At 40.4% G+C, this 23173-nt stretch overlaps 1 protein-coding gene across 5 annotated transcripts in view; it reads left to right on the forward strand.

The window, feature by feature from the left end:
* The window catches only part of ralgps2 (Ral GEF with PH domain and SH3 binding motif 2), a 138335-nt gene that overhangs the window by 41875 nt on the left and 73287 nt on the right, over positions 1 to 23173 (forward strand). For 2 of the 5 annotated variants that reach the window (XM_084433356.1, XM_084433359.1), the window contains exons 2-5: positions 4906 to 4998; positions 9591 to 9723; positions 9827 to 9931; positions 12252 to 12302. In XM_084433356.1, the coding sequence (XP_084289482.1) occupies positions 9667 to 9723; positions 9827 to 9931; positions 12252 to 12302 (213 nt within the window). In that variant the 5' untranslated portion in view covers positions 4906 to 4998; positions 9591 to 9666. Of the gene's footprint in view, positions 1 to 4905; positions 4999 to 7772; positions 7911 to 9590; positions 9724 to 9826; positions 9932 to 12251; positions 12303 to 23173 lie in introns of those variants that run through there. The other 3 variants (XM_084433357.1, XM_084433360.1, XM_084433358.1) reach the window with 2 other exon arrangements.

Here is a 23173-nt window from a genome sequence, read left to right on the forward strand (position 1 = left end):
CAGTCGGTTATGTGTTGTAAACAATTGTTGTAAACAAACAAACTGATGTGTATTATTGTATTGGATTTGTGCATTCATTCGTCTTAAAGTAACAGCAGCCTAATATTCCCGCATCTGTTTGTCACACCAATGTTAAAGGGATAGTTCACTTTGAAATTAATTTTTGATATGTTTTAGCTTACCTCAAGGGCATCCAAGATGTAGGTGTCTTTGTTTCCGCAGTAGTTTCAATTTTGATATTTTTAGGTCAAACCGTTCTTGTCTGGCAGTCATATAATGCATGTCGATGGTCACTGGCTCAAAACACAAGCACAGAGTCCAAATTAAAACAATTCCCCATCGTCCAAATGAAACAATTCCCCATCATAAGTACACATTGATGGCCTAAGACACGAAACGAGCGGTTTGTGTGAGAAAACGAACAGTATTTATATCGTTGTTATCTCTTGAAAACAGCACACGTCCAAATGATCTGACGGCGCGGGCGAGTATAGATATATACATAGATGTCGCCTTGGCTACTGCAGTTCATTGGAACGAAACCGTAGCCAAGGCGACATCTATGTATATATCTATACCCGCCCGCGCCACGCATTATATGACTGACAGACAAGAACGGTTTGACCTAAAAATATCAAAATTGAAACTACTGCGGAAACAAAGACACCTACATCTTGGATGCCCTTGAGGTAAGCTAAAACATATCAAACATTAATTTCAAAGTGAACTATCCCTTTAATCAAACCACAAAAGAGAAAGAGAAATTCACTTTAACAAAGATAAATTGTATTAATTAGCCTATATTTAATTTATGCAGTGAAGACTATGCAGTGTTTTTTCCAATTGATTTGTTCTTTTGTATTTATCTATGCTTGTTTTGTTTATTATTTTCCATTTGCGCACTCCTACAAAATCACCCCAATTATTCTAGAATGATTAATTCAATACAAATAGAGCTATTCAAATCATCTGGTGAAATTTTCATATCGCAATGTCAGTTTTTGACATGATCATGTAGCCCTAGTTGACACTATAATGACATTAATATTGCGCAAAGTGTTCTGGCATTTCCTGAAGTTTGCTACAAATTGCTTCACACATTTGCCACAGCAGGTTTGTGCAAATAAAGTTTTACACAGGTTTAGCACACACTCTATGAGTGGGAATCTTTTGGAATCCCGCTTGGAGTTAGAAAAAGTAGGCTAATACGTGCAGTTGCATTCTCAATATTTAGTGATTCAGCCTCAGATACAGGATGGTCACTTGCTTTTACAAGCAGTCATTGGTCATCATTGCGCGTCCACGTTGAACGTTCTTCTTGGGTGTTAAAAGTACCTGTACATAAGAGTTATTTTGATACAGGAACTGCTGTCAAGCAAGCATCATAAAGCTTTCCCGGTTGCAAGTCTGTCCGCTTTCTAAACTGTCCGGATGCTGCTCTACTCTCGTTCCGACATCACGTAATTAACAAACATTTAGAAAATTGATAGAAGATAGATTTGTAGATAGAATTGTGATTCATAATGTATGCACATATATTTTCCCCCCACCCCTTCCAAACACAGACATGCATACAGACACACACACGCACAATAAAACAAAGCAGAAGCTATAGGGAAATGAAAGATTAATAAACATGTTTCATGGGACACATGGAGAGGGAACACATGTAAGCGAAGGTGGGAAAATCTGAGTAGTTCAACCACTTGAACTCATTCCTTCAGGCTCGGAGTGTCTGTTCTGTTGCACTGTTTCCCCGGCAGGTTGAAACAAGACAGCGACACCTCCCACGCTCTTTCTCATCCGTATCTATCCCTCGCTCCATTCCGCCTTTCATTCAGCCTCCTCCGTGCTTCTGAGCGTCTCTCCGCGATCTTTTTTTCAACAGCCTTCCAAGATCTCACACATTAATCATTCCCGTCACACCATCACGCTCAACGCGCAAAACACTCAACCCGACATTCCCTCGCGAGACAGACGCACCTGAAGGTGATTTGTGTTGCCCTTCTGACGTGCACAGTGGTTACAAACATCCACAATCTTTACCGTCAGTCGAGCATGAACCACTGTACATTTATGGTTTTTATCTGCAGTCTTTTACTGGCGCTCAGCTGTCCACAGATAGATCAGACAAGGTTATATTTCTGCAGAAAGGTCAGCAGATTCACCTGTCACTTATAATTCTACAAATCCCCCCACTCCTTGCGTTTATTAAATATTTTAGCACATTGGATTAGGCTGTCTGTTAGCTACTTAGCATTGTTCTCTTAGTGCCCCTTTTCTTTTCTTTTTTACCATGTTTCAAACCAAAACTGCAGAAGGTTTCAGAGCAGAAAATGCAAAAAGGTTGCAGATTGCTCATTTTCTGTGCTGATTTCATAAAATTACCTCTCAAAATTGATTTAAACATGGTAAAGTCAGTGGTGAAAATGGCTGGGATTCCCTAGTTGGAGACATTTTGTATTATCCTACTGTATTTTATTTATGTGTGACATTTGCATAGCGTTTGGAGGCTATTATGTGGATTAAAAAATGGAAATCCTCTATATTTTGAACTGGAACTCCATCTCCTCTTGAAATTCCTTCTGAAATCATTCTAATATGCTGATCTGCTGCTCAAGAACCTATAATAATCATAAAACTGATGATAATAGTAGCCTATGTTGAAAACGGTTGTACTGCTTAATTTTTTTTGTGGAAACTGTGGTGATACTTTTTCAGAATTCTTTGATGAATAGAAAGTTCAAAAGAAAAGCATTTCTTAAATAGATTTTTAAGTGGCTAGGGATATGTAGAATTCCATATTTTTGCGGTTTGACATCTGCAGTGCTCTGTGGGCGAAGGTTTCGTGTAGGCCTGTTTATGAAGCCGTTATGAAGCATTTTTCTTTCTGTGGAGTCATTCTCTTATTACCATGGTAACATCTTGGAAACAAAAGCTATAGCTACATATGTTGAGAATTGAGTATTTATTTTCTGTGGAAATAAATGATTCGCTTTCACAATTACTAGTCTGGTGAGACAGTGTTTGGGTTATTTCTTTGATATCGGTGGGTTAGGCCTACCACTTTAAACCGTTTAAGCGTGTCACATTTTTGCATGTTTGTGACATGCCAGAGCAAATGGCTTCAGTTCAGCCTTCAGTCTATAGACTGAGGAAGCTTGTTCTCCTTAATATGCAGTAAATGTTTTGCTGGCTTCAACCATGTGATGTTTTTAAAAGCTTATTTTCATGTGCGCGAGGGAAAGAAAGCTTGACGTCCTGCTTTGCATCTGGCTCGTCCCATCGTGACATGCGGTGGTTGGCGTCTGGTGTTTGTATTGGTGTCCTAAACAATCCTCTCTAATGACCCGACACTGACCTCTCTGAAACTTCAGCTCCAGCCCATTTCCTCGCAGCTGCTGTTGTTTTTATCCTCTTTACCGTATGTACAGCACCACCTAGTGAATTTCTCATTGATACACAGTTTGTCTTTTAGGTTTGTCTCATGCAGTGTTTCTTTAACTATATTGCCAATTTCTAAATGACTAGTTGAATTTGTCCACAGACAACGTCCTACAAGGTTTATACATGCATTACAGGAAAATTCTGTCTTTTTAACAAATGTGATTTCCACCGCTTCTCAAATCACCATTCATTTAGTGGTGAAATTGACATTTTAAACATTTCGCAAATAAAACGGCTGACTCCTGTGTCTGGCTTTGTCTGATTTCATTACTAGAATTGGTGACGCTTTATTATAAGGTGACACACTTACTTGCACGTTACTACATGTACGTACTAGTAATAACAGTAAATTATGCATAATTACAATTAGCCTAACCCTGACCACAACTCTATATTAAGTACATGTAGTTAATTCATATTGCTCAGTACTTAAGTACAATGTAACTACGTCACCTTAAAATATAGTGTAACCCTAGAATTTTATGGATCCTAAATATTGCCTTCTCAGTTAAATAAATAGTATATGAAAATGAAAATGTATTTACTTTCCCCCATGTCGTTCCAAACCTGTATGACTTTCTTTCTGCTGTGGAACATCAAAGAAGATCATTTGAAAAATGTCTGCAGTGGAAGTCAAAACTGTTTGGTTACCAACATTCTTCAAAATAGCTGCTTTTGTGTTTCACAAAAGAAAGTCAGTCAATTTTGGAACGAGATGCCGAGCAAATGATGACCGAATTATCAGTTTTGTGTGAACTATCTCTTAAATGATAATTTTGATGAAATTACTGATTGGAATTGATGTTCAATTCTTGCTCACAAGCGATATTTACCTTAATTTTACTTTCTTATCACAGTGTTATATATTTTTATTATTTTTGTTATTTTGTTTTCAATTTTTCAATTTGGGTTTCATTTTTTTCATTTTTTTTTATTTCCAGTTCAACTTAAATTTAGCATTTGGGATGCAGTGTTGGTTGTTGTGGAAATGACATCACAAATTAATATATTTTTTGTACAATAAACATCAAATTGTTTAGATTTATTTAATTCTTTGTTTAGAGCGTCATAGTTTTAAATGTGTAATTATTAATTTAATTTAATTAATTAAATAAATAAATAAATAAATTAATTAATTCAATTATTTGCATTTAATAGATTTTCATTTTGGGGAATGAGGGTGAAACAATAAAATTTGTACTTAAAGGGCACTTGAAAAATAACCAGAAAATAAGTGAAGTCATGGTAAAAAGTTTTCAAAATAGTTTTGTAACCTTAAATTATTATTTTTTAAACCTTGTTAACCTATGCAAAAGTCAACCCCTTACTATATTTGAAAAACAACTGCTTAACCTTCCTTTAGTCGGGAGATAAAACATGTTCTTGTTTTTAACGTGTCTTTTCTCTCTCTCTCTCTCTCTCTCTCTCTTTCCTTCCTTTTCTTTATCCTTCTTACAGCAGTCTTACAGCACACTTACGAGTGAATACAGCCGATCGAGTGCAGGGGAGGACACAGCAGAGCCATCACGATGTGCATTTGACAAATACCCGGTAATTGAATTCTGTCTTTGTTTGTGTGCTGTTCATGTAGCACACTATATAAACTGTTGTTTTGCAGCCTTTTGGCAAATGAAAGCATTTGTGCTGCTGTTATTTGCTGTGTTTTGTGTGTGAAGGGTGAATTAGAGTTGTGATTAGGATTAGTCTGCAGTTTGGCAGTGCCGTAAAGTCGAACAGACTCTCGGCAACACCTGTTACTTACAGAACCCTAAATCACAAACACACACATACTAATGGCTCCGTAGCACCTGTTCACTCCCAGAGACAAACAAACATACACACGGTGTCATTGTCGGTCCCATTGCGGTCTGAACACCTGCTTATTTTGTTTCACGTGTAGCCAAATGTTGACTCTGGTGTTTTGATAGTGAGGCCAGCAGTTGTAGTGTTTATCAACGTCTCTGAGCACTTGTTCTTTGGAAGCGGTGTACGGTTACATCGCTTCACAAGAACATTAGATTAACAACATGCACAACCGCACAAGGCTAATGTGTGTGTGTGTGTTTCAGAGATGAGGTCTCTTTAGTAGTTCATTTTTAATCATTCTACAGTGTGACAAATAAATCAACAGCTCTTTTTATATTTGGTTATTAGAACATATATTGATTTTCATAAAAAAAAAGAAGCAAAAAATAGGCTTACAATTAGGGCTGGTTTAAAAATATATATATTTTTTGATAATTTATTATTATTAGTGTTGGTATTATTATTAAATTGAGATATCTAAATTCTACTGTACAACAGTAATATATTATGAAGTTAAAGGGATAGTTCACTTTGAAATTAATTTTTGGTATGTTTTAGCTTACCTCAAAGGCATCCAAGATGTAGGTGTCTTTTTTTCCGGAGTAGTTTCAATTTTGATATTTTTAGGTCAAACCGTTCTTGTCTGTCAGTCATATAATGCAGGTCTATGGTCACTGTCTCAAAACAGCATGCACAAAGTCCAAATTAAACAATTCCCCATCGTCCAAATTAAACAATTCCCCATCGTAAGTACACATTGATGGCTTAAGACACGAAACGAGCGATTTGTGTGAGAAAACGAACAGTATTTATATAGTTTTTGTCCTCTTGTAAACACACACACCCAAATGATCAGAGGACGCGGGTGCTTCGGTCTGCGCAAGCGACGGAAAGCGACGGAAAAGGTCAGAGGGCGCGGGCGCTTCGATCTGCGCAAGCGCCGGAAATTATCTCTCGCGCGTGTACGTCACTCATTGTTTACACAGAGATTTAAACATCTTTTAGTCCGATGTATGCACCAAGGCACTCTGTTGTTTGCTCTTCATCTGACTCATGTTCTGTTGGCTGGTATGGTTCCTGTACGCTTTCCTAAAAAAATATTGCTTGTCATTACAAAGTCAACACTAAGTAACGTTAGAGCTACACGAACATGAATCCACACTGTCTATTACTATTATTATTATTATTATTAGGCTAGTAGTAGTAGTAGTATCATTGACTGCACCCTTATGAGTAGTACACATAGTTTCACATTGGTTTGACTAGCAGCTGCTTAGTATAAGCTACACATTTTCTTATAACATATCTTATAACTCTCTCATGTAAAACCATTCTTACCAAATATATGGTGCAGAAATACATTGTATTGCTCATTTCATGTAATGCCAGCTTTACAAATACAAAGACGTTGTTCACATACCTCCGTTGGATGAGAAAACACCATAGGCACAGCTGATGATATCAGTAGGCTACTATGCGATCCTCTCCTTGGTTTATAAAATCATCAGGGGAAAAATGATCGCTGCAGACCCTCCTCAACTTTAGTACGTTTATGGGTGTGTTGATATCCAGCCGAAGAGCGATCAACCAGAACTTCAAGAGGGAAGGATTATAAATTGGGAATTCGTGAAAACTCACCACTCCCGGATGAGTTCGCGCGAGCATACGAAATTGTTTTCTTTTACGTCGGTTTAAACATCCTGGATAAGCGCAAATTAGAACCATTTCGATTAGCCGTCTTACCTACAATCTCTGTTCTGTGTAAACAATGAGTGACGTACACGCGCGAGAGATAATTTCCGGCGCTTGCGCAGATCGAAGCGCCCGCGCCCTCTGACCTTTTCCGTCGCTTTCCGTCGCTTGCGCAGACCGAAGCACCCGCGTCCTCTGATCATTTGGGTGTGTGTGTTTACAAGAGGACAAAAACTATATAAATACTGTTCGTTTTCTCACACAAACCGCTCGTTTCGTGTCTTAAGCCATCAATGTGTACTTACGATGGGGAATTGTTTAATTTGGACGATGGGGAATTGTTTAATTTGGACTTTGTGCATGCTGTTTTGAGACAGTGACCATAGACCTGCATTATATGACTGACAGACAAGAACGGTTTGACCTAAAAATATCAAAATTGAAACTACTCCGGAAAAAAAGACACCTACATCTTGGATGCCTTTGAGGTAAGCTAAAACATACCAAAAATTAATTTCAAAGTGAACTATCCCTTTAAACCGAACTTTTAAACAAAACCGCACGTCTGCGCCACTCATTCACACTGAGATTTGTATTTAAATAGTCTTACTCTCGCACCCAGATGCGTTCTCAGGTACCGAAATTTGGCACCGATTGATTTAATGTGAATCGGTACTGACGTAATTCGGTCGGTACCATTAAAAGTACCGAGCTCGATAGCCAACCCTAGTTGAGACACAGTGGAACTCCAATTTTGACATGCTGAATTCTGTTTTGGAACAGTATGAAGACTTTGCATCTGTGCTGGCTGAGAGCAATAATTATGACAGGATTGGACGCATCAACACCAACACACGTATCAATCCTTAAACCCTTTACAGAGGCAACTGACGACTTGGAAACCTACAACAAAGCTCCAAGTGCCTCACTGGTTCTTCCGTGGTCCTTGAGTTTAATCGAGCACGGTACGTCAGCCACAAAGGACCCTCTGCTCTCTGAAATATCAACCGTCTGTGTGACACGGCTGAAGGAATTACTTTCAACAGGCAACATTCTATTCACATGCTTTATCGAATACAACCTTTCTGACACGAAATCTGCAAGGTTTGAAAATGATGGATGGAAGAGGGTGACAGGAGGTGATACAGGGAGTCAAGAAAATGGTTTAAAGTTTGATTTAAAGCCCACACCTGCCCAAAGGCCTCCTGTTCTCTGTTAATGTGCAGATTGAGAGGACGATACCAAAGAATCACATGGATCAAAATCGTTAGATATCCAGTTTCAGGAGTATAGGACCCTGAAACTTGAACTATCAAGTGAACAAGACGTTCTGCAATGTTGTCATTCACACAGTTCCCAGTTCCCTGCCCTGAGTAACCTGGCAAGTTATGTTCTTTGCATTCCTGACCACGAGTGCACCTTCAGAGAGGGCATTCAGCCTTCATTGCCGGATTTTGGAGGAGAGATGCTCAAACTAGGGATGCACGATATATATCGGCCACCATATCAATATCGACTGATATATGATCACTTTAATGTTATCGTTATCGGCCCGATAAGAACATTTGGCCAATATATTAAAGCCAATACATAATGGATTATTTCCTCCAGCTGAGACACTTAAGATGCGCACTGTTCTCCATGATGTTTTTGAATTGCTTGAAATATAATTGGAATTCCTTCAAAAAAGGAAAATACAGTTAAGTGCAAGTCTGTCATATAGGCTACGTAAACATTATAATTGTGTTCTTGGCACATGCCTTTTAATGGTAAGACTTTTGTTTTTGTAATCAGCCTCTCAAAAATTATATAAAAATTTTGGTTTCGATTTATCAACCAATATATCGGTTATCAGCTTTCAAATATAAAGAATTATCGGTATCAGCCAAAATCGGTGCATCACTAGTTCAAACATCATCACTGCTCTTTCCTCGGGACATTGTGTTAACCCTCTGGGGTCTGAGGTGTTTTCTGGGCCCTGGAGGTGTTTTGACATGCACTGTTTTTACTGTATTTTTGATCAAATAAATGCAGCCTTGGTGAACAAGATCTCTTTCAAAAACAATCAAAAAATCTCACTGACCCCAAATGTAGTGTGAATGGTATTTTAATGAAATGCATACATTAATATAAAATTGTTAATATAATGCAGAAATCATAATAAAGTCAGTATAATAAAAACACTTAACTGTCTTATATTGTATTGTTGTATGTAATTGGAACCAATTTCTGCTGCAAAACCAGAATCCTGTAGAAAATGCTGCCAAGGAGAGAAAGTATAGATCCCTTCCAAAAAGATAATTTAGGAGGAAAAAGAGCATTTTCCAGAAGTACATCACTGCCTGCCCTGTCTCAGTTGTTACAAAAACAACTGTTGGATGAATGTGCTGCTGATGAATGAGACAGTGGAACTTTCTGGCATAAATGAGTTTGGTGATAATGAAAAACTATATTTCAGATATTTCAAAATCTTATCCAAGCACTGAAATGAGAGTATTATAGTTTTGGGTATGTTTATGGAGCCTGTGGATCTGAGCGGCTTTTTATGCAATATATTATACTTATACCTGCAGTTTTATGCATCGTTAAGTCACAATCCAGGCCTTAACTTACATGTACATTAACGTGTGTGTTTGTGTGTGCAGGGGGCCATATAGGCGAGCTGATGAGGATGACGATGGTGAGTGAGCTCTTGCCGTAGTGTCTGATGGTTTGGTAATAATGGACGTCCCCAATGGCCAGCCCAGCGTCTCCACCTTCACGACCCCGGCCTCAGAGGTCAGCTCACACTCAGTGAAACAAATACCATTTACCTGCTTTATCTTGCATGTTTGGCTCATTTGTATATCTTTCATCATCTCTCTTTCCCTTATCCCTTCAGAGGAGCAGCAGTTCTGAGTCCCTCAGTGAGAAGGGCCCATCAGAGGTCAAGAGCTTTGATGCGGTGGTCTTCGACGTGCTGAAGGTCACGCCAGAGGAATATGCAGTAAGTCAAACAGGGATTTGATTTTTTTTTTGTTCCATATTTATATGAATATTTACATGACCTTCTGACCTGAAGTATGATTCACGTAAACATGAGGTAAAAAAGTGAGCTTGAGCCAAGATTATTCACAACTTTGTATTAAGAATAATTTCTAAATGGTGTCAACAAAAGAGAACCTCCCTAAAGTTTTCTGCCAAAATAAAAGCTCTTTAATTTAACGTTTGAAAGCAAAGAAATTAAGATCGCCATAAATATTAATTTACTGTTGTTTTGTAAACTAAAATGTTTGTTATATAGTTTTTTTATTTTCAAGACAATAGCATTATTGCAATAGGAATATTTTTATTTTTTTATTTAAATAATTATAAAAAAATTGTTTTTAAATAATAATAATTTGTTTATTATTATATTGTAATATTGAACGGGGAAACAACAGGTTTCATTAAAGTTTTAATCAACTGGCCTGGTTAAAATAATATTTTACCCAAAAATGGAAGAAAACAAAGAATTTGAAATAATGATTTTTCATTTGAACTTTTTTGATAATGATTTAGAATTTTTTATGGTGAACATCCTCAGGCTGTCCAATCACAAGTGGGCAGTGCTAAATGCGATTTTTGATCCAATAACTCAGTTTATCCCAGACAAATAATGTTCCCCTGTGATTTGTAGCAGTGGTCCCGGTACCAGATGTAAACCGAGCCAAAGGATCACAAGAAAAACACATGGAAAACAGAAAGAGATGAAGGGGGAGGAGATATGAGCACTGACAGAGAGGAGTAAATACTTCAGCACAGTTTCAGTAATGATTAATGGTCATTTGGCAGACATTCTTGCGGGCCCAATGCTCTCCTAGAGTTTGAATTAAACACCAGAATCCGAGCGAGGCTATCAAACTCTCCTCTCTCTGGTAATTCAAGGACTCAGACTAAACTCCCAGCTGAACTCTCTTAAGATCTTGAGGAAAAGATACACAGCCACTTGTTGACTTATACTTGCTCTAATACTGCAACAGTCTGTTTTGTATTTCTCCCTGAAGTCCATTTATAATGTTGCTCAAAGCTTCTTCAACCACAAACCTCATAATTAGGTTTTTCATGATCATTTACCACCTTCTTTATGACCCCCAGAATTAAATCAAACGGACTGTTTTTGCTACTGTACCTTTAAGACTTCTATATGTAAATAGTCTCGGTTATGATTGGCTAATCGCTTAACGTGACAAAAGGCGTAGTTTAATACAGGTCAAAGTACTGAATAGGGCTATATATCACTGATGTGATTCAATTTTGACTTGCAAGCTCTCGATTCAGTTTGATTTTGATTCGATTTGAGAGGTCGATGGGCAGGAAAACATAACACAAGGGGGTTGCTTGGAGAAAGTTGCACACCACCATTTATTTTTAAAGAGTGGCAAGAATTTTTACAGAATTTAGAGCACAACAACCCATCTTGTAAAACCAATAAGTCAGCTCTCATGATCTGCAACTCATTCTGCGCCATCTGCTGGATGGGAGGTGCACTAAAAATAATGTTCATTTTGATTTAGAAATTTCCCCCAAAAAATCCCCAATATCAGATTTAACAAATTAAGATAAAATCAATATTTTTACCTAACCTATTGTTGACCTGCTACAACAGGCAAAAGATTCTAGATTCTAGTCAGATGTCCAAAACAAGCAAAGCTTATGTTAACGGTGGAAACAGTGTAATTCCTGTGATATATCTCAGTGTCACCAGGGGACGCTCTGTGTTTTTGAGCCATAGTACACCTGATGTAAATGCGATGACCTGATTCTGCACACGTCTGCCTGAATCTGGGGTACAGAGTTTCTTTCTGTGCTTTATTTATTGATGACCCAGCCCATTAGCCTATATACAGGACATCATCCCAGTCTCAGTCTCAAGACTGCACTGAAGACGTGTGTTTTATTTATGCACACATACTCTCCACGGTGATCCCACACGCACGACATTCATACAAGCATGAAAAATGTCTTGTGAATGGCAACTGAGCATTGGACAAAAGATGATTTATTATTCATGTGTCTGTTAGTCGTGTAAGGATGGATAGCGAAGTCGAGACAGCGTCTTGTTTCAAATAAGCCAATAAATCCAGAAACTCTACTGTAATAAATACTTATGCAAAACATTTCAAAGGTCTATTTCAAATCTGGAGACACTGACCTGAAAAAAAAAAAAAAAAAAAAAAAATCAATAAGTGAAATGCTTTACCTTTAATATAAAATTAAAATAAATGGGAAAAAAAGACACTGTCTTCCATCATAAGTGATGCATATTCTACTGTGTTCTTCTGCAGGGTCAGATCACTCTTATGGATGCTCCAGTGTTCAAAGCCATTCAACCTGAGGTAAGTCTTTTGTTCATTGTGTCACTGATGTACACAGGGTCCAAAATTTACACTTTGCTACTCCTGCCAGTGGCGGGTGAATTAGGAAAATTTACTAGACAATGTTACTTAAAAATAGTCGGCTGCAAAGATGAAGTTGACTGTATGCTGCCATCTCCGTAGTATAGTGGACGTGCCTGTAGAAAGAAATGCATTTCTTTCATACGGATTACATAAGCAGAGAGTATTTGTTTTGATTAAAAGTAGACATTCCAAGCTTTCAATAGATATATTTCTCATGTCTGTGAGGCAAGTATACACTGAGTTTTGGTTCATTGGACGTGCTCCAGTTCAAGGAGACTGAGACGGCAGACCGCGCATCCTGTTTGTTGTCTCTTTTTTACAGAAGCACAATGTTTTGTTGTTATTGTGAGTTTACACAAATAACAGTTTCAAATGATGCATTACTCTTATCTGTGTGAGCAAAAATGACGGATTGTTTTAAGTTGTTTTCACTGTTATCAGGAAAAATGGAAGTGATCGTGCCTCCATGTCATGGAGTAAAGCGCGCTAATACTTTAACTTCCACACTCCGAACAAACACTTGTATATGTGGCTAATAATAGCACAGGTTTATCTAGGTTAACGTTAGACCGAGCGGCCAAGTAAAGTTGCTACTACTTACATGTTTCAAATGATAAGCCGTATTTGAGGTGTATGAATGATAGGCGAACGTTTGTTTTTCCTGCCCGACACACTGTAATTACCACAAGCACCAACCGTTAATAATCTGTCCATCACGGACTGCGTAATTCGCCACAAGTGTTTTTTTTGTTGTTTTTTTTACAACTAACCAACCAATAACATTTTTGCGACACAGCCTCTTCTAAATGTTAGTCGACTATTAGGGGACAGCCCTATAATAAACATTGGCCATTCTTATTGTTTATGTAATGTTGCAGTTTTTATTATAAATTATTTGTCTGTTTACATCATTTATTTTTCAATCAAGATCATTAATGTGATACAGCCCCCCATCTTTTCTCTAATGACGTTTACCGCCACATTTCAGTCCCTCCCCTCCAGCAACCTATCACTCAACATGAAACAATCGTCCATTTACTTTTACAGCCTCACTTTCTATGATCCAATCAATCTTTCACATTTTTCTCATCCAATAATCCCTCCCCCTTGGATATATACATCACAGTACAGAAGAAAAGCCGGTTGCAATTTCCATTTCATGCAATCGCCATTAGTGTCATCACATTGAAGAAAGAAGAAAAAAAGGTTAACTTTCCAATGAGGGAAAAGTTGTTGGAACATAAAAGATGTGTGAGTTGCAGCAGATGTTTTCTTCAGTAAATTCCTTTCATTTGAATTGCTGACTGCTCTTACATAAGTGAGGTTAGATTGCTTAAATCATATAATGCTGGTTTTACTTAAACAGTTAGCAGCCAACTGGTGAGTAACTGTTCTTTACATGCCAAAGGCTTTTTGTCTCTCATTCGGGTGCTTGCAGAGTGTTTGTTTTGGTCAGCGTTTTCTATGGGTCCTGAACCAAATTAGTTTGCGTGTGTAAATGTTTCCTTAAAGGAAACTAACTGAAATGGCTAAAAGCCATGTGTGACTGACTCATAGGGCTGTCACTGACTCAAGAGCCTTACACAGTGTTACATTTGGACAAGTTCAATGAAACCAACCTCTAATAACAAAATGGCCTGTGATTTTGGGATTCAGTTTTTTTCCCCGTCACCTCTGTGGCCGTTCCAGATTTTCCCAGCAGAGGGCAGTAAACACACAGTGAAATGTTTCTGCGCTTTAGGGCTTTTCATCCATGACTTCTTTTTGGAGTATATACTTTAAAAAACACACCAGCTTCTAAGATTTATGCAAGGTCCAGATTTGTTTGTCCAGTGGCCAGGGTGAACTGACCATAAATGTTTCACACTGGCTGTGAAAATGTATTTTGAATTATTTTTTTTTAAATATATATTTTGTCTTGAAAGAGCTGTATTATTTAGATATTTGTGACAAACAGCACATTTCATTGCTGCGCGAGCAACTAGACGCATTATATACAAATCAATCTCCATCTCAGCATCTGCCACAAAATTTAGTTTCAAGTATGTTTGCCTGAGTGGGTAAAGAAATCAGTTCTGTCGTGATTTAGCTATAGTATGTTTGGTTTTACTTTTTTGTTGGTTTTTGTATTTTGGTTTTTGTTTGGTGTTTTTCTTATTTTACTTTTTTGTTTTGTCCATACAATAAGAACCCCAAAATTGTTTGGTTACCAACATTCTTCAAAATATCTTCTTTTATGTTCCACAGAAGAAAGAAATATGGTTTGAATGACCTGAAATATGAGTTGAATAATTAGGTCAGGTGTGATGGATCATGCTGATATAAATTATACCTTGCTATATGTACTGGTTGTTTGCCTGACGAAGACCTTCGGGTCGAAATGTTGCATATTTTAATAAATTGACAGTGGCAGTGTGCTGATTTCTGATTCTCTCTCTCTCTCTCTCTCTCTCTCTCTCTCTCTCTCTCTCTCTCTCTCTCTCTCTCTCTCTCTCTCTCTCTCTCTCTCTCTCTCTCTCTCTCTCTCTCTCTCTCTCTCTCTCTCTCTCTCTCTCTCTCTCTCTGAACGATTATTAGCTCAGGCTTGTTTTATCCACTGTCTGTAAGGTTGGGCTTTAAGCCACACAGACTGTGATTTATAAAGCATTTGATGAGGCTACCGTAACCACACATTGAATACTAATGTAACATTTGGGGCTTTTTTTTTTTTTTTCTGGCTGTAAGAGACAAAATCAAGGCGACTGAGGAGAACTAAATGTTACGTGATTTGTTAATGCGTTTGTGGGAAATTATTGTGGTTGGCGTGAATTTTTTTCGTCATTATTTATGGTAATTACAGTAATTTGTGTAATTATGTCTACCGATTTCTGTCATTGGACGGTTTGATTGATTATGCAGTGCTGTTTGGCTTTGATTGTCTTGGCAGCAGGGTTTTGGATGCGTGCACGCTTGCTTGGAGAGGAGAGGGTGAAATTGCAGGTTCCCTCTTTGAAAAGTTGAGGGTCTGGTTCTCTGGAAGAATATACAGAACTAACCTCAGATTTTCAAAATGTCTGGGATTCATTTAGTGGGCGGTTTAGCGAACATGCGTATCAGTCGACAAACGACGTGTTTAGATAATGGTTCGTTCTGGATCAGATCTGGCTTTCTGTCTCGCTTTGAAGTATATCTGGATGTTGGCTGTTTTAGCTTTCTGTGGAAGGGATTTGCTGAAGGATTATTGACGCTTTCTCTGAATCTGGCCGCACAAGCAGTTGTGTTGTAGAGTAACATGAGGGAGTAAAAGGCAGAGTTTGACGTAATATGAGTGTACATGTCAGGCTACGTCTGTATTATGCAGTGTTGTTTCTGATATTACACATTGTAAAGTTTTTGTGTTCGTGCTAGGACAAATTCTAATGTTGGTTTATTCTTATTTTGACAACAATTTGTTGTTCTGGTGATGGGTTTGGTTTAATTAAAAGATATTCCGCCGACCTCAGGGAGTTAAATTACAGATGCACAATTTTAATTTATATTAGGAATTTTAATATCAGACATTTATTGACAAAATGCATGAAAAATAATTGTTGGCTTATCAGTATCCTAATTGAAATTCTTATAAAAAAAATTGTGTGTTAAATAATAAATAAAAATGCATAGTGCCTGATGATCCAGCGAATTTAAATGCTTTAAATGTATGAAATTATTCAAGTGATAATAAAGACTTTTACATTGTTACAAATTTTTTTTAAATAGGACTGCACGTTATATCAAAATGATTGGAATATCGCAAAATGCACTTATTGCGATATGCATATTTCAGTGGCTTACAACAACTGCATGATTTTAATACTTCAAAAGATTATGAAAAGCGTCTCGGTTACTAACGTAACCTCGGTTCCCTGAGATGAGGGAACGAGTATTGCGTAAGTAGCTTACGCTATGGGAAAACTCCTTTTCTCGAGAATATTGAAGCGACTCAGAAGCCAAATCAGGGCATTTCGCGCCCTGGCATGTCAGAGCCCGCCAGAATGGGCGTGGCCAGAGGCTATAAATTGAGCCCATCGTCCGTCAGGGACCTTAGGTTAAATCGACTGAAGCGATTCCCTGATCAAAGCACAAGCACGGCGAGTTATGCAATACTCGTTCCCTCATCTCAGGGAACCGAGGTTACGTTAGTAACCGAGACGTTCCCTTTAGAGAGGTCTCTCCTATTGCGTAAGTAGCTTACGCTATGGGAACCCCCTTCAAACCGCTGTGTGTGCTTAACTTCGCTCTAATATTAGCCCGAGGCAAGATGCCTGAAGCCGTAAAGAGTAAAGTATGAACCCAATAAGCCGGTCAGTGACGGGCTTCATAAGGGAAAAAACAAGGAGTGGGCCTAATGAGGGCCAAACCTTAATAATGACATATATAATATGTATAAATATTAGGGCTGGGTAAAAAATATAGATTTCTCAATTTTAATCGATTCTCATTTTTACGAAACGATATCGATTCTTAAATCCCAAGAATCGATTAGTCATCCTGTTTTCAGTTGATGTGATGAATGAATGGAACATTGTTGCGCGCATCCCATCCAATAAATCACAATAATCTTTGTGCTTTGTTATTATTGATATGAAACAAAGTCTCAGATTTCAAATTACGTCCACTTTCTTACAAAATTCAAATACATAAATACAGTTTTGGCGCTGTGGTGTAAGATCGCTCTGGCTCAGCTCAAGAGCAGCAGCAGCGCGGAGCGCACGTGATCTTCTCTTCCGCCTTAATAATACCAGTTACAGCGCGAAATAAACATGAATGAGCATCTGAAAGTGTGTTAAAAGATAGAGTACAACTTATCAAAGTCCGTATCATGTCAATCGCTCAATCAGTGTTTCAACCGTGGAAAGACGTTAGTAAACAATGTCATGTAATGTCACATTTACCTCAGAAAAAACATATCCAGTGACCATAAACTCGTTAGTCAGCTAGAAATATTAACTCTAGAGAGGAGCATTTTGTTAAATATATGCACCATATTACATATTCATTATAATTTTATGTTCTTCAATATTTAATGCATGTTTGAATAAATCTGGAAAGTTTTTTATGACAGCCACCATTTAAATTTTTAGATAATTTCATATAACTTTATTATTAAAAAAATAAATAAGTATATTTTAAGTGTTTGTAGACAAATCAGTTAATTTTAACCTTCAATATTATAGTAGGCTAATGAAGCCAATAGGCTACAACTGACTCCCATAGTTTACAATAATAGTTAAGAGATTTGTTTTCCTTGAGAAAATTTGCAATGTATTGTACCTGATATCCAAAATAATCAATATTGAATTAAATCGAATCATAATCGAAATCGAAGCGAATTGCAAGCTTGTGAATCGAAATCGAATCGAATTGTGAAATTTGTGTCAATACCCAGCCCTAATAAATATATATGGGAACCGTAGTTCGTGTTAAAAACAGGACCGAATAAGTATCCGGCCTAAGTTTTATGGGGGTTTTGTGCTTAAACATTTCATATCGAAAGTACCCTTGAATACAGAGCAGGGACTTGTAGGTTGTAAAACCTGATAAATGTGGACGGTGAGGCCCAGCCGGCTGCCGCACAGTTATCTTAGTTAACTGTATTCCACTTGACCAAGCCCAAGACGAGGCCATGCCTCTTGTGGAATGAGGTCTGATGCCTAAGGGGCAGTGAAGGCCCTTAGATTCATAAGCCAGCGCTATAGCGTCAACTATCCAGTGCGATAATCTCTGCTTTGAGACGGCGAGACCTTTGGTGCGGCCGCCAAAGCACACAAAAAACTGTCTGAACGAGGCACTACGCTCTAGATACACTCTGAGAGCCCTGACGGGACAGAGTAAATTTGTGTCTCTTTCGTCCTCTGGTGAGGAAAGCGCTGCTAGGGAAATAACCTGTGCTCTGAAGGGAGTGGAGAGCACCTTAGGAATATAACCATGCCTTGGCTTAAGGACGGCTCTGCAGTCGTTAGGTCCAAACTCAAGACAGGACGCGCTCGAGGACAGCGCGTGTAAATCACTCTTTTAACTGAGGCGAGCACCAGTAAAAGAGCGGTTTTGAGCGAGAGGTGCTTCAGGTCAGCAGACTGAAGTGGCTGAAACGGGGCGCCCTTCAGTGCTTCCAGGAACGTGGAGAGGTCCCAGATAGGCACAGAGGGGGGTCACGGAGGGTTAAGCCTCCTTGCCCCTTTAAGGAAGCGGACAACGAGGTCGTTTCTTCCTAGTGATTGTCCGGCCAAAAGAGTGTGAGATGCTGTTATGGGCGCCACATATACTTTGAGCTTAGAGGGGTGCGACCCGCGTCCAAAAGCCCTTGTAAAAAGGCGAGTACACTCGGTAGCTCGTAAGAGTGGGGGTTCAGGCTCCGAGCAGCGCACCAGCCAGAGAACACCCTCCATTTCTGAGTGTAGAGGCGCCTGGTTGAGGGCGCTTTTGCTTCAGTGATGGTTTTCAGCACCCTATCCGGGTACCCGTTGAGGGGCCATACGTGAAGGGCCCACAAGTCGGGACGGGGATGCCAGATCCTCCCGTTCGCCTGCGTGAGGAGATCTCTCCTCAGCGGAATCGGCCATGGGGCTGGTTTCAGCAGTTGTGTCAACTCGGAGAACCAATGCTGGGTCTTCCAGAGAGGGGCTATAAGAAGCACTGCACATTTGCTTTCCCTGATCCGTTTGATGACCTGAGGTAGCATCGTGACCGGCGGAAAAGTATACAACGGATGACTCGGCCATTCGTGGGCAAGTGTGTCCGTGTTCTTTGAGAAAAATTTTCGGCAATGAGCGTTGTCTTCTGACGCGAAGAGGTTGACCTCTGCCTCGTCGAAGATGCTCCATATTAGTTGAACCGTCAGAGGGTGGAGAGACCATTCCCCTGGGGGAACATTGTCTCTGGACAGCATATCCGCACCCTGGTTAAGAATGCCTGGCACATGCGCTGCTCTCAGCGAGCGCAGGTTGTGCTGAGCCCATAAAATGAGACTCTTGGCCATGGCGTGCAAGGTGTTAGACCTGAGGCCGCCCTGTCGATTTATTTAAGACACCACTGCCATGTTGACCGTTCGGACCAGGACGTGGTCGTCTTTTAGATATGGGAGAAAGGCTTTGAGTGATAGAGCGACCACTCTCATCTCCAGACAGTTTATGTGTAGGCGCTCCTCTGGGCTTGACCAAAGGCCAGAGATGGGCCTGCCCTCGTAGAGGGCTCCCCAACCTAGGTTGTCTGTCGTCACCTTTCTCCTCGAAATCACACCCAAACTCACGCCAGACTGGTACCAGTCGATCGCTTTCCAGGGAGTCAGGGCTTTCATTTGTGTAGAGTCTATCACTATACCCACTATGTGTGTAGGGGTGCATGTTGAACAGCAGGCACACGCGCTACTTTTTTTAAACTTCCAGCGTGAGTTGGGGGAAAGTTTGAGACTGTGGAAAACAGTGTTTGAGTGTAGGGGTGCATACATCACAGTAGGCACACGCGCTACGTTTATTAAACTTCCAGTGTGAGCTGGGGAAAAGTTTGAAACTGGGGGAACAGTGCTTGTGTGTAGGGGTGCATACTTTGTAGTGGGCACGTAACCTACATATGACACAGACAGAAAATAACTCTTTTTGTGCTTTATTTGCGTCACCATAAAACCGGCGTCTGTTTGCAGGTGAGCGGTTTTGTAACAGCTGTTTGCGGTTTTGTACCCATTGACTGCAACATTGACATTTCCAGCCACCCGAGAAGAGTACTGGGGAATGTGGAACAGCTTATATTTGCAGGGATTACATGAGAGGCGGGGTCAAAGTTGAGCCCGACCAACCCCGTCTTCGGACGCTCTGTGGATAAGCACCATGGGCGTCGAAAAAAAAAAAAAAAAGTGGGTGGGTCCTCCCCCAGAAAAATGTTACTGGAGTAAATACCATTTCATGTAGGCAATTCTGGTGCCTATTAATTAAAACAAGTAAAGTAAACTCCACTTCACGTCGGGCGGTTCTTTGCCTCCACGCCGTGCATTAAATGCACAGCTATCCGTGGATTATCCCGCTAATACCATGGTCATTTGCCAGCAATGACAATTTAAAGCTGTTATTGATGTTTGCAACGCAATATTTGACTGAAGGGTACAACGGGTGGTTACTTTCGTCAGTTGCAGCTCATTGAGAAATATAATGTAGCGATTCAGCGGAAATGAAGTTTAATTTATTAGGGAATTCCCTAATAATTGGATTTGACTGACGGCGGCTCTGAAAAGCGAACAGACAAATGCGCTGATTTAAAGACGGTAAAAGTAAGTGGGTCCAATATCATTGCTCTTAAAAAGTGGGTGGGTCTTGTCCCACCCATGTACAATGGTTCCGACGCCCATGATAAGCACAGGAGAATAAAGTCTGTCTCTGTAAAAAGTGAGCCACGCGGGGGCAGGGCCGGGTCGGCGTGGGCTCATATGTTTAAACACTCATAAATACTCGAGCCCCGCCATGTGAACGGGAGGGCGCGAGGGGCAGGTTCGTTTTCTGTACGTAAAAAAGCTGGCCGCAAGCTCAGAGAAGAGCGCAGTATCATTTTTATCTGCCGCCAGAGCCGGGATTCAAACACGGGTCTCTGGCGCTAAAGCTTTAGATTTCGCCACAGGGGGAAATGACATAAGCTTTCAGTTAGCATGAGCAGATAAGAGAGCTTCATGTTTTAAAGTCTGTCTCAAGTGAGTAACGCGGGGGCAGGGCCGGCGTGGGCTCATATGTTTAAATCGCTCATAAATACTCGAGCCCCGCCATGTGAACGGGAGGGCTCGAGGTGCGGGTTCGCTTTCTGTACGTAAGAAAACTGGCCGCGAGCTCAGAGAAGAGAGCAGCATCATTTTTATCTGCCGCCAGAGCCGGGATTCGAACACGGGTCTCTGGCGCGAAAGCCTTAGATTTCTCCACTGAGCCACAGGGGGAAATGACATAAGCTTTCAGTTAGCGTGAGCACATAAGAGAGCGTCATCATGTTTTGTGTTGCCGTTTGTTTGCAGGTGTACATGTTTTATAACAGGCTCATTTGCTGCAATATTGACATTTCCAGGCGTCCGAACTAAAGAGGGGACTGGGAAATGTGTGAGAAATGGAGGTTGGTCCGGCCTCGGCGGGACTAAAACACTCTCTATCCTCCTTTTGCCGGTGAGTGACGCAGATTTGAAAACTCACTCAGTGTCCGTCCTCGTGACCGTCCACTCTGACATCCTTTGTGCGCGGCGCAGTTTTGCACGGCTCAAGCAAAGGGAGAGAGAGCGGGAAGCGGGGTCGTCATAGGCGAAATAAGCCAGTCGAGCCCGCAGTGTGGGGAGATCCATCAGGTCACACTCAGGGCAGCCGCACTTGGCGAGTGAAGCTTCTGCATGGTCACGGCCCAGGCAGGAAGTGCAGAGGATGTGACGGTCTCCACCGACGAGAGGGCCTCTGCACGAGGCGCAGTCGGGAAATTTCTCTTTTAGAATATGTCGTGACGGCAAACACACTAGCTAAGAAAGGATACGGCGCGCCGGATGGCTTAGCAGAACAGCGGACTGAAGGCGGCGAAGGAAGCCGGCGTCCTCAGACCTGCGAAGCAGGGGCTTGTTCCGCTGGTTTGCTCGTCGACGGCGGCGAAGGCTTCTTATTCCGGAGTTTCAGCGAAGTGGAGATTCGCTGAAGGAGATTTTAATCTAAGGTCCCTGATGGACGATGGGCTCAATTTATAGCCTCTGGCCACAACCATTCTGGCGGGCTCTGATGTGCCAGGGCGCGAAATGCCCTGATTGGCTTACACGTCTGAGCTGCCCCGTCATAGGTTCGTGCAGTTGCCGCAGCACAGCCAATGACCGCTTTCGCCGTTCATCTGTGTATGCTGTGCAGCTGAACTGCGTTTTAAAAATTTGGCTTCAATATTCTCGTGAAAAGGAGTTTTCCTCCTTTTGCCGGTGAGTGGCGCAGATTTGAAAACTCACTCAGTGTCCGTCCTCATGACATCCTTTGTGCGTTGCGCGGTTTTGGCTTCAATATTCTCGAGAAAAGGAGTTTTCCCATAGCGTAAGCTACTTACGCAATAGGAGAGACCTCTCAAAAGGGACCCTAAGTTTTAGGTCGAAGCCGACTGCAAAGAACAGACTGGACACTTGTGATATGCTTAGTGGAGTAAACAGTTGAGAAAGAAAGTATGCGTGTAACAATATTTTGGATCTGTTCAGCTCTTAAAGTGACAGCAGCCCAATAAACCTGCTTCTGACTGTGTTAAATGTTAATCAAACAACAAAAAAACTAAGAGAAAATCACTCACTGCTCTTGACTAAGCAGTGTTTTGTTTTTACATTTGATCATTCAATTTCTGTTGTTAAATATAACCTAATGACTGTGGTTGGTATCTTTACTTATCAGACTGGTCAGATGACCCCTTCCTGTCTAAATGGTCGGTTCTTGGCAAAACATGCTGCAAGGTAGACCAGACTTTATACCTGTAATCAAAAGCGTGCCTCTCCAAGAATGTTGAATCTAATAAGGTTCAGATTAAGTGTACAGCAGACACATCCATGTGCAGTATGATCCTGTATGGCAGCTGTAATGCAGACCAGAGGCTTAAGTGCATGCATTAAAACACTAAAACTTCATGAAAATGTCTTGTAGAGTGATGTGTGAAATTGCGTAACTTTTTCCACCCTACATGCATACGGATCTGTTCTCTGTACCACCCCATTACCTTTCTTTTACAGGCGCTCATAAGCACGCACTGACCCACAATGCCCTGGGTGGAATGGAAAGGTTTGTTTGATTTGAGCGGAATAATGCAATGATATCATTGAGCTG

This window comes from Rutilus rutilus (genome assembly GCF_951802725.1).
Source record: "Rutilus rutilus genome assembly, chromosome: 15".
Lineage (NCBI taxonomy): Eukaryota > Metazoa > Chordata > Actinopteri > Cypriniformes > Leuciscidae > Rutilus > Rutilus rutilus.